Source organism: Asterias amurensis, chromosome 21 (assembly GCF_032118995.1).
Source record: "Asterias amurensis chromosome 21, ASM3211899v1".
Taxonomy (NCBI): domain Eukaryota; kingdom Metazoa; phylum Echinodermata; class Asteroidea; order Forcipulatida; family Asteriidae; genus Asterias; species Asterias amurensis.
The window spans coordinates 7249635-7262206 of NC_092668.1; the positions used below are offsets into that span (position 1 = coordinate 7249635).

General features: G+C 37.6%; 1 protein-coding gene across 5 annotated transcripts in view; it reads left to right on the plus strand.

Annotated features, from left to right (window-relative positions):
* Window positions 1-894: 894 nt before the first annotated feature.
* The window catches only part of LOC139953315 (uncharacterized), a 130021-nt gene continuing 118343 nt past the window's right edge, over window positions 895-12572 (plus strand). For all 5 annotated transcript variants that reach the window (XM_071952810.1, XM_071952811.1, XM_071952813.1 and 2 more), the window contains exon 1: window positions 895-1081. In XM_071952810.1, the coding sequence (XP_071808911.1) occupies window positions 986-1081 (96 nt within the window). In that variant the 5' untranslated portion in view covers window positions 895-985. The remainder of the gene's footprint in view (window positions 1082-12572) is intronic.

Below are 12572 nucleotides of genomic sequence, written 5' to 3' on the forward strand. Positions count from 1 at the left end.
AAATATAATTTATGCAGGATACTATTTGGACAGCTGAGCACCAATTATTTTGTTATCATTTTTTTTTTTGGGGGGGGGATGACCGGAGTTGCATGCAATAATGTCCTCTATGCAATACTATCCGGAGGACATTATTGCATATGCAATAATGTCCGCCGGACGATTTTGCATATGCAATCGTGTCTGCCCGGACCCTGCTGCATAGTGCAATTGTGTCCGCCCGGAAACATTTGCATATGCAGTTGTGTCTGCCCCCGTGCAGAACCGTCCTTACAGTAAACGCCCTTGGTCAGTACGGAACATGCTCACCATTTTTTTTTATACAAGCTATTAAGTGCATGTCAGGAATGACATGGGAAATGTTCCGCTGTTGGGTATTCGCTGCAATCATAAAATATGTGAATATTCATGCTGCATAATACGTAGGTTCAGTGCATGCACGCTTGCTTACGCGCGCACATACTGTACATGTACAGTCATGTACATGTACATGTCCGCAGGACGGTTTTTGCAAAGCCCCGAACAGGATTGCATATGCAAAAGTGTCCGGAGCGGACAGTATTGCATGGCGGACACAATTGCATCTGACAGGCCGGTGGGTAGAGTTGCTGGGAGGGGCTTATGATAACAAATTCACATGGATCATTGTCTGATTATGGTTGGAAATCTATTTGATAGGGTTGAAGTCAAACATTTTCTATGTTCCCATTATTTGACGATACATCATGCAACCCTACCTCCATGATGCACCCATCGATGCACTAGATCATCACACCGCGTCAAACACATTGAGCGACTATGTAAAGTTTAGTTAGTTGACGTGACCTTTGACCTTCCACCTCTAAAAATAAACGCGCAACATGTTTATTTAGCTCGTTGCTCGCGGTGGTCGTAGAATGCACCGCTGAGTGCTCACCGAGCAAAGTCTTTCGTTGAACAAAATTACACGTTTGTGGACTTTGAAACTGAAACGCATGAGAGAAAAATGGCCAATTACACGGTTGTGTTGGAGGGTGGGTCACCCTGGGGCTTCAGGCTCAAAGGAGGTAGGGGAACAGGAATACCTTTGGTTGTTTCCAAGGTAAGTTTTGCAAAAATCACATTTTTCTGTTCATTCTTCTACTTTTTGTGTGTATTGATTGTTTTGAGGTAGTGTTTCATGAGGACAATGAGGGCGCACCATCGAAACGGCATTCAATTTTATTGTTTTGTTGATTTGCATTTTCGGTGTTTATTTACTGTTTTATACTGTTTTATGTATTTTGTTATACTACAGTTTGCCAACTTTTGAATAAAATGTAAGGGCAACAACTTTGTGAATGTTGTGAGGATTGCATTTTTGTAAACATTTGTTTAGTGTGATTATAATTTTTGACAGCAGTTGTGAGAAGGGCGCTTCACCGTTCATTTGTCTATTTTTTCCTTATAATAATAAAGTTTTATTTTTGTTACGATTAAATTAAATGTAAATTGCCAACTCAATGTTTGGGCAGCAGTTTGTATTTGAAACCAAGTAGACCTACCAAGATTTCTTGCCAAATCCCAATTTGCAACAGTTCAATTCAAATGTCAGTCATCGAAATACAAGTTTACGATTTTTAAAATTATTTTACAAGGTAACTTTTGTACCAGTCCACTGCGAGAAACATTTGAGCAAAGTTGTGATTATCGAACTACTTCCATTCCAACATGTCCAATGTTTGAAATGTAACTCGTAATTGAACCGTCAATATCACACAAATGGAAATGGTCTTTCAATTTCATTCTTAGAAGCCTAAATTAAATATCCCCAATTAAAATAAAGTGTGTGTCAACCAAGGTTTCAGAGCATTGACTTGAAGTATTGTGGTGGGTTTTCCTCCTGGCACCCATCTATGTAAAATGAAACCTTCTTCTCTTCATTTACAGACTCAGTAATTTATTAAATTTGCTTTTATGCTTGAAAATCCTTGTCTTCTCTCCATGCGTTCTTGGCCAGACAGTGATTAAGTTGGTTTGTCTGAGAGTCCTTGGCTTCACAGCCACAATAGTCACTAAAGACACTGGACACTATTGGTAATTGTCAAAGACCTGTCTTCTTCTTACTTGATGTATCTCAACGTATGCATAAAAAACAAAACTGTTAAAATTTGAGGTCAATTGGTCGTCGCAGTTGCGAGGATAATAAGGAAAGAAAAATCACCCCTTGTCACACGAGGTTGTATGCTGTCAGATGCTTGATTTTGAGACCTCAAAAGTAGGTCTTGAAATCAAATTCATGGAAAATGGCGATTTTCTTGAAAACTACGATACTTCATAGGGAGCCATTTCTCACAATGTTTTATACTATCAATCTCTCCCCATTACTTGTTACCAAGTAAGGTTTTATGCTAATAATTATTTTGAGTAACTACCAAAAGTGTCCACTGCCTTTAAAACTTTCTCTCTTTTGACGATTCTTTTTAAAACGATTCTCTGTACATTAGTTCGAAACCTGTACACGGGCAGTTCTTGCACTGCAATATTAGATTCAATTTGACCACACAACCAGTTTGATGGAATTCAAGTTTTATAAAATTTCATTTTGGACGGAAAAACAGGATGTTGCACCAGATAGAAAAGGCACAGATTCTGTATTCAGTCTCATAGACAGAGGGTGTGCAATTGGAGAGTGCAAACAACAATTAAACTGAAGAGTACATTGGGATTTGTTTTGTTATCCTTCACATGTTCTGTAAAATAGTTTGAATTTGTACACTGGATACTGGCTCTGTCTCTAAAGTTATCACACAGTAGTTTTTTATGTTGGAATTCGATACAAAAAAAACAAAAAAAACATAAAAAGTGCAAATTACTTGTAAAATGATCCTGTCATGTAGAACTTTCTGTAGAGCGCCGATCCTTACAGACTTATCAATATTAATAAGGGTATTTAATTTCTCTATAGATCTTTAGAAGGTGGGGTCTTTTGTAACAAAAACACCGTGCTCATATCTGCCAAGTTCAAAGTTCAATGTTACAATTGGCCAGCGGACCACTGTTATGGGAGAAGGCTATTCATGTAATTTGAATGAACATTTTGAAAACAAATTTAACGCTTTATGTATGTATTACCCTTTTGTGTGATTCGTGTTCCCGCAAAGCATTTTTTGTAAAGCAGCATTTTTGTAATGCAGCAATTTTTGGAATTGATCGTCTGGTAATTTGTGGTGAACACAATACACTGTATCAATGGTCCACCTACACTTGACTGAACGCTTTATAAACAACTAGTGCATGGCCTTTATGATGCGATATTGGCCGTTTGAGATCATTCCAGATTTGTCATTCAAGCAATGAATCAAATATCCCACATGGGGTACAATCAACAATAGGAATTATTCGGGCGAGACCGGTAAAACGATCAATTAATTAGACAGAAATGGGCTTACAATGCATTCCATGGCGGAGTATTTTTGAACAACCACCCAATGACCTCATCAAGTTTGACCTCGTTTCAATTGTTTACCGATTCTGAATCAAATTCCCGGCATACGTTGCATAGTTGTGGGTTGATTTTCCACTTCACAAAATACAAAATTTGCTTCTGAGGGAAGGTGCTGAGTGGGCAAAATAAAACAGGTTAATTTCTCTTTTAATTTGACATTGTTACACTGAAAATGAATGGCAATACAAACTTACATGGTAAGATTTGCTTTTTTTCAGTTCTAAGAACCATTTTTCTAATATACACGAATATTAGATTTACTTACTGTACCCCCTGGCAATGCCTCAAAACTTGTATTTTAGAACTTATAATGTACATTGTGTACATTTGATATAGTACAAATAGATCTATGACTGTAAAGATCAACAGAGTAAAGTACACATTGCTCAGTTTATATACATTGTACAGCTCCCTTTTAGTTTACATCTGAGAGTACATTTTGCAGGAGGGTTACGATCTTCAGTAGCATGGATTCATTCAATTAAAAAGAAATTTTCAAAGATCTACAATTAGGGAATAACAGTGCGAGTAACCGGTCTTCACTACGTGGTAATGACCGGGTTGGTGGCTGGCGCTGTTAACGGACCGAGCCGGATCCCATTATTAAATACCTTTTTTAGCGAATTAAACGGCTAAAATTGTCCACATTTTGTGACTTTTCTCTCGGCAGTACTTCCAGACATAATCAGGGGCCATATTTGAGCTTTTCATATTTCCCATCTCTTTCGTGCGTTAATCACATTACTGATCTTTGAGACCAGTGACTCTTTTAGATAATGATCTGTTCAGCGCCTTCACTGGGGTCAAAGGAGGCAAATGATGATAGCTGTTCTTTGTGCATTAAAACGCGCACATGAGCTCAGTGTCAGTTTATACGCACGCACCTGTTACACGCGCACACTCAAAATTATACATTTTCAGCGCACGTACGCGCAAATGCGCGAAGTTGCAATGAAACTAACATGGATATAAATAAGCATGCGATACAGTGCAACGCGCAAGGTTTACACAATGTATGCTGATTCAGTGGCCACTTATTCGCTATTTTCCAAAGCCAGTCTTTATAGGACCACCGTTAACACTCCCACACGTGACCGGGTTTTGACCAATCAGAGACTTTAAACCGTCCAAGGTATTTATTAATGTAGATTAAAGGCACTGGACAATATTGTGAATTACTCAAAATAAGACTTACTTGGTAATGAGCATGGGAGAGCTGTTGATAGAACTATAAAACATTGTGAGAAATGGCTCCCTCTGAAGGAACATAGTTTTTGAGAAAAAAATTTACTAATTAAAAGAATTCAGGCCTGAAGCCTTTTGTTATTCATCTGAAAGCACACAAATTTGTGCAACAAGGGTGTTTTTTCTTTCATTATTTTCTTGCAAGTTTTCACAGATTTGTTATTTTATAATTTATTCCTCCATGATGGGATATACACAAAGTGAGAATACTGGTCTTTAACAATTACCAAAGGTGTCTGGCCCAGTGCCTTTTAAAAAGAGACAGAGAAAACATGTATGTATATGTGAATTTCTTCTTCCTTGTCAGCTTGTGGTGATCAATTAGCCGATTAAGTGGGACATTTCGCCCAATCTTTAAAAAGATGACCTTGAAACTATCTGTCACAATGTGTAGTTTCACACCTCTGTATACACCAGGGATGATTTATGGCTTTATAGTTCAATACCACAGTTGTTATGGCTGGCCGCTATCAGCTTTCATTCCAGGCAGCTATTGGCTTTCGTGGTCCCCCTATGGTGAAAACCAACACCAGGCCAGATACCAGAGGAATCAGAAGCGAGATGACAGCTTCTTCATGGCCTCTCTAGAGCCGACATTCCTGGCAAGTTTGTGGAAGTATTGATCTCCTAATAAATGTTGCTGGCTTTCATGTCATCCCATTCCGATAGCAGCATTGAGGTCCAACAAGGCCTTGATTGTCTATTATTTATTCGGAATACGAAGGAATCATACTCATTAAAATGACGAAACTTTATGGCATATTATATGGCTCAACTTGAAAACTATTATGGACAAGTTTCCCCTAGTGGAGGTTTTTAAATGTTCTGATATTTGAGCTTGTGAATGTGACTGATGTATGGATTTAAATATTTAACATTCAGTGTCTACTAGCTGAGAAAACTGCAAAAAGTACACCAGCAAAAAACTGTCATACAGTATTTTAACAAGAAGGTCAAGATCAACAATGTTTAGCAATGTGCCAGTAGGTACCAACCGCAACTCTGTCTGCAGCGTTCTCGAGAAACAATTCATACCTGAAATGTTTCTCAGTTTTTTATTTCTTTTGGTGAATATTATCCATTCTTAAATCACATTCAAGCAGAATGCGGTCTAAAAATAGTTTTAAATGCTATCACCAGCTGTGCAGTGCTTCTTCTCACCAAGAAACATTTTATCTATGACCAAACCCTTTAAAGCCATTGGACACTTTTGGTAAACAGTATTGGCCAAGGCCCACACTTTGTGTATCACAACTTGTGTATAAAATCACAATCCTGTGAAAATTTAGGCTCAATCGGTCATCGGAGTTGGGAGAAAATGGGAAAACCCACTCTTGTTTCCGCACATTTCGCCGTGTCATGACATGTTTAAAACAAATCCGTAATTTACGATATCGAGAATTGGTATTGTTTTAATGGGTTTTTTTTTCAAAAAAGAAAAGCATTCCATGGAATAATATTTCAAGAGAAGTCTATCACCATTACCATCTGTAAACCCTGTAAGTTGTTTGTAAATCTGTAAACTTTTAATTTGTTTTCTGTACCGAAAGTGTCCAATGGCTTTAAGCATGCTCCGTGGAAATTTGTGTTGGTTTTGAAGGGGCTTGGAGTGAAGTACAGAAGTGGATACTTACTTACCACTTGTAGAAGTGCACAATTTATCTAGGACTGTAGAGTTGTTTTACTTCTCTTGAATCCGGGCAATAAATAAACATGTTGGAATATAATGTCCTTGAAATTGCTTGTCAGAATGTTGATTTACAAGGCCAGCTGGTCCAAAAGAAACTTTGCTCTGGGGACATTAATGTGTGTGGGTTCTGAAACATGGACGTCATTGAATCTAATTTGCAGTTCATGCTTTGTTGACAAATGCGCCTGGAAGACAAAATGATCTTCGATGGTGTAAATATATCATTATATAAAGGAGAAGATAATTAATGCATGTGTGAAAACTTTTTAAATTGTCTCATTGTCAGGGGAGTTGCAGTCCCCTGACTTGCAAGTTTTGGTGTCTTTCTTATGAAAACATAGAAATCCATCTAAAGTTGAAAATTAGATTTTTTTTTCTTTCTTTCTTGATAAAATGTTGGAAATGAATTGCGTTGATGAGTTTTGCATTCAAAAAAACTGTCTCATAGTTTTCATCAAGAATGTTGAATCCACATTTTGCAAGGTGACAACGGATACCAATACACCTCTGGCCCCAGCATTTGTGAACAGTAACCACAAATACTGGAATTTTCATTATAAACCCTCAGAAATTTTAGAAACAATGTTTTTGGGTGACAAAATGATCACAACCATATTAGTTACATACTGCATACCTGATGGTTACTTCGAAGGGAATCTCTTCTTAAAATAAAGTAAGTTTTTATAGACTATTTACAAACCAATGACCCTACCTTTTAAGCCTTGAGCAGTATGTTTACATTGTTGGATTTATTGGTATACTGGTAACTGACATACTTCATTTGCCTGTCTGTAAACTCTGTAGTCAAGTCTTGAACATCCTTCAGTGTAATTGGTTTGAGTGTTCAAATGAATTCCATACAATTTCACATGGCGGTAAAAACATCTGTACGTAATTCATCATGTTCACATTAGTTTTCGTAAGAGATGAAAGACACTGAACTTATATATATTCATTTGGAAAATATATTTGATTGAATCATGACTTGTTCAAGACTAATTAAAAACCAATCACTGTAGAGGTTACTTTATTTATTGCGCTTACAATCACCATTCTCCGCTTGCCATGCAAGTGCCAAATTTCTGCGCTAGCTGTGTAAGCGTAGAATGCCCAGTAACGTGGAGTATACACGCATAGAAGTCAAAATGCCCCACTAACTTGTGAAATACGCTTGAACAAGCGCAGAATTCCCTGCTTCGCAAGCGCTGATTCTTTGCTAATGGTTAGCAGAGCCATTAAATCAGGCTCAGGCCTATGTAATTGGGCCCAGTTAGAGGATGCCTAAAGCCCTTTTCATACTTCCTGCCTGTGCAATGTGAATTTGGCATGAATTTCAACGTCACAACTCTTTTTCGCTATAATACTCGCAAAAGAGTTGAGCACAACTCAACCGCTGTGAGTGATTCGTTGCGAATTTGTGATATCAACATTCGTATTGCATTCATATTCGCAAGATATATGAACCAGTTTAGTATGGTAAATTTAGGACCTGGCTTAGTAGTGTACATGTATTACACATAATGATTTCCTCATTCAGATGGTGAACCACACATTCTTTGGGTTTAGTGGTTCAACTTTTATTATACAGCTCACTGTACCAACAATGAATGAAGCTAAGATGTTAATCAATTCACTTGCTTTGTCCTCTGTGGATACACCACAGGATAAAGGGATTTCCAAGCACAGTACCAGCATGTTGTTTCTAAAGAGGATTTATCATTTTACAAACTCAATTCAAGATTGACCTGATTAGTGGCAGATCAGACCCACAGACACTTCTGGGTTGGCCAATTCAATAAAAAAAAAACAGGTCCAAAATAGTTTTCTTGTGTCAACATTAATGAGCAGAGGTTTGAGAAATGCCAATTGAGAGGTTGTCTCACACCTACATGTGTAGACTCTTTAAATGCATACTTTGCACACCTTTGATGTACCAAACTGTCTTTGTCTCTGGCTTGCGCTCCGCGCGCTGCCCACGCAGTTCAAGTATGAAACATTCTTCAGGCATTACGTTTCTGTAAAAAGAATTCCCCCTAAAAAATCTTACTCCTACCATGGGCGTAGAAACATAGTTCTAGTTAGAACTACCTTCCCATCTCCTACATGTAGCTAGTCTGTGAACTTGGCATCTCTGATTTGTATGGGTTTAAAAAAGCACCTGACGTCCTTCCATAGCTAGAGCATGGAGGAAGAAACCAGAGTGACCTCAGCTTTGTTTAGCTCCATGGTCAACCAACCATTGCCCCATCCTTTTAACTGTATCATTTGAATAAACTTGTCAGAATTCTATTGTAAGACTTGTTGACTTGGCCCAATAACACTAAGGCTCTATAACAACATAACTGTGTTTCAGAATCAAAGCACTGGTCCATTTCAACCACACAATTAAGCCCCTCACAAATTGCTTGTTCATTGCAAAATACAAAAAACTTGCTTTCTTCAAGGGGGGAAAGGGAGCAGTCGTTTTAGAAAAGTTTAGTTCAAGCAAAACACTGTTGACCATTATACTGTCATTCTCAACTTACCAAATTCAAACAACAGAGGGCGCAATCATGTATGCAGTTTTGTTTTGAGTTGATATTTTCTGCACTGTGCATTTCACTATTACTTTATTCACACCAAACGACATCATTTCACACGCATGTATACAACCTGTAAATACAATTTGTCAGAGTTTACGATACTGTATGAATAGGAAGTGACACATTTGTGACCAAAGAAACAGATTACACCCTATTATAAAAAAGGAGGTATCCATGTTGTGCTCAAAATGATGAAGATGCAGAACAAAACGAATTTTAGTTTTAAAAGTGTTTCACTTTATAAATTTTGATTTCTGATGTCAATGGATTGTGTTTTGTTTAGTGAAATCTGAACCAAATAAGTAAACTGTGAAAGTTTCAGCTGAAACCTTTGCTTGTTGAGAAAACAACAACAAACTGTCATCCAGTACAATTCATAAAGACACTGCAGACACTATTGGTAATTGTCAAAGACTAGTCTTCTTACTTGGTGTATCTCAACATATGCATTAAATAACAAACCTGTGAAAATTTGAGTTCAATCGGTCGTCGAAATTGCGAGATAATAATGAAAGAAAAAACACCCTTGTCACATGAAGTTGTGTGCTTTCAGATGCTTGATTTCGAGACCTCAAATTCTAATTCTGAGGTCTCAAAATCAAATTCGTGGAAAATTACTTCTTTCTCGAAAACTACTCCACTTCAGAGGGAGCCATTTCTCACAATGATTTATACTACCAACCTCTAACCATTACTCATTACCAAGAAAGGTTTTATGCTAATAAATATTTTGAGGAATTACCAATAGTGTCCACTGCCTTTAAGAACACAGAACCCATCATCTTTTGCGAGGGGGGGACAGCGGGTGCCAACAAATAGACACTGCTGAAATTTGCATCTCAAAAATTCACTTTGGGATGAGTTTTTTTGATGATTCAACTTCTGGCATACATAAAGTATTGATTTCTTATCAGCAAAGCATTCCAGTAAAATAATTTCACATGATGCTTAGCCACCATTACAATATTAATAACAAGTAAGCTTTCAAATAAAAGTTACACCCATTTTTTCCCCCCGGGGTCATTACCAAAATATGACCCTACCTTTAAAGAGCTTAAAACAGATCATTTCATTGATGATTGAGCCTATTACTACCCACGCGCCACAACGATTCACAGAGAAACAAGTTTTATTTGCTCAGCCAAGGATAATGTTAAAACCGCTAGCATCCCGAATTCTTCAGAGTAAAAGAGCTGGCATGCCACACATACCAAACTTGTTTTCCATGGTGTACGTGTTATAACAGCCAGTGGAGTAGAGATTCTTCAGGGCATGTTGGTCATCGCCGCCTGCTGGATGATGTGTGTTGAATAATCTGATAACCTCATTCTTGGTTGGTTTATTACATAATCGGCACAATTTCATCTGTTTCTAGAGTAGTAGTGCCAAGATCAGTAAGGCCACACACCACTCACAGTGTGTTTGTGTGCTCTCACAGTACAAGGAAATTGTATGGTTTTGTTGATTGCCTGCTCACAACAAGACAACAATACCCTGTAAAGCCATCAGTGCTTCACTGATGCAAAGCGCTTCCATCTATTCACTCCCTTCTTGGATCACTGTATTAACTTAGCTCACCTTTTGGAACAATTTGTTTTGGGGGCAGCCTCATCTCGGACCTCGGGTTGACGCCCACCTTTTCACAGAGGATCACCTCTTGTTGTAAGTCTCCATGATTGAAACTCGTCGTCCCTAGTGAAGTGGATTCATCAATGCCTACATGTACGCAGGATTGGTGTAAGCAATTTCAAACGTGTAGCTGTGGTGTTTTCTCTGATGCCAGCTCTAACTCAACTCACTGCCGGTTAGGGTCAGTGGTAATTAAAACCAGAGGATTCAATCATACCATCTGCAGTGACATTGAAGCTACTGCTCATTTAGAATACGTGACAGCAGCCGATACTGCATTTGTAGAAGTCCTGGCCTGTGGAATTGTTGTTGTATTAAGATACTTGGAGCGCTTTGTGCGTTAATTATTGGTACCAGGATAAATCTCCGGGATTGGAATTTTTGTTGTGTTTATCATTGTTGTTGGAGTCAGGATAGAGACATTCTTTCTATTTGCCATAATAGGTAAGTACACTTAAAAAATATTAGAGTAAACATGTCTCTGCGCTATGTAGGACTGTACAGTAGTATCAAACCCTTCTCTATGAATTCTTGGGATGTTCTTGTACTGCATGTTGTAGGTTGTGAGTTGATGGTTGGAGATATATTCATTTCTTTCAGATGTTCTGTTGAATATTTTTTTCTTGAGAGAGAGTGGTAGGTCTGAAAAGAGCCTGTTAGTTTAAATTCCAATTAAACGTGTTTTTGACATTTATTTTGATTTTTTAAGAGTGATGATAAAAATCGCAATGTATGTGTTAGCATGGGTAGCGTGGCACAGATAAATTCACCATTGGAAATAAATAAATACAAGTCCTCAAACAAAAACAAACAAATAAATAAAAAATGCCTCCTGCTTCATTTTTGAAAGGGCAAGGTTAGTATTGCATTTTCTCCTGGTAAAGAGAACGCAAATAAGACAATTATAATTTCTATTGGAACATTTCAAGAGGCATCGTCGCAACGACCAACGGCATTGGAGGCACTGCCTCTGTTTTACCTCTGTGAGGTATACACAAGGCCTGTGCTTGAATAAATAAGGAAGAGCCTACAGTTTGTGTAGTCCCTCTTAGGTCAATTAATAAACTAGTGTATTGTTTTGTATAATCCATTTTATACGTAGCTAGAATGTGTATATAAATAGGTAAGGTATTCTTACAATTTTTGGTGGCCATCTGAAAAATTGTGAATAAAAAGTAGCCTGAAAAGTATATTCATTTCAAGTCAATACCATGTACATTATCTTGTTCTCAGTCTGAGTCTGTGTACTCATGGAGGAAGGCATAGTGTACTCAATAGTTGTCAAACCTTTTCCAAAGGCCAAATATCATCGGATAAAGAACAGACATGTTGCTGGTATAATTGACAGAAATGTCTTTCAGAAGTATGTAATATCAATTGACATCCATGAATTTAAAAATAATTGATTGTTTTGATCCCTACTAGTTCAGTGCAATGTACTTGTACATGTTGTACACATGTAAATCTTTAGTGATAGTCTAAATAAAATACAATGGCCACCAGCACCAATACACTCTGTAAATAAACTGACATTTTTAGTGCTGTAACCCCATGGTTCTCCCTATGCACAAGCTATCGTATTGGGCCGATGCACACGATTTGCAGCTGATACATGAACATTTCGGCAGATATGAATTTCTTTTTTATATAATTATAAATAAATAAAACCATGAAACTTTTTTTGTGAATACAGTACAGTATTCATGATAATATCTTAATTTGTTTTTATAGTGTTTATCTTGGTTTTGAAAGCTCTAGCACAATCTGTACTCTAGATTACGCTAGGGCTTCAAAACCAAAATAAACGCCAAGTAAACATTCCGAAAACCTTGTTTCAATTCAGCATGTGCCGGCCAAGCTTGCATAAAAAATAATTTGGTCCAGAATGCCCCATAGTTTTGGAAATCTGGGGAGAACCCTGAGCCTGAATTGTCATTCATATTTCACACATCATTAGGCT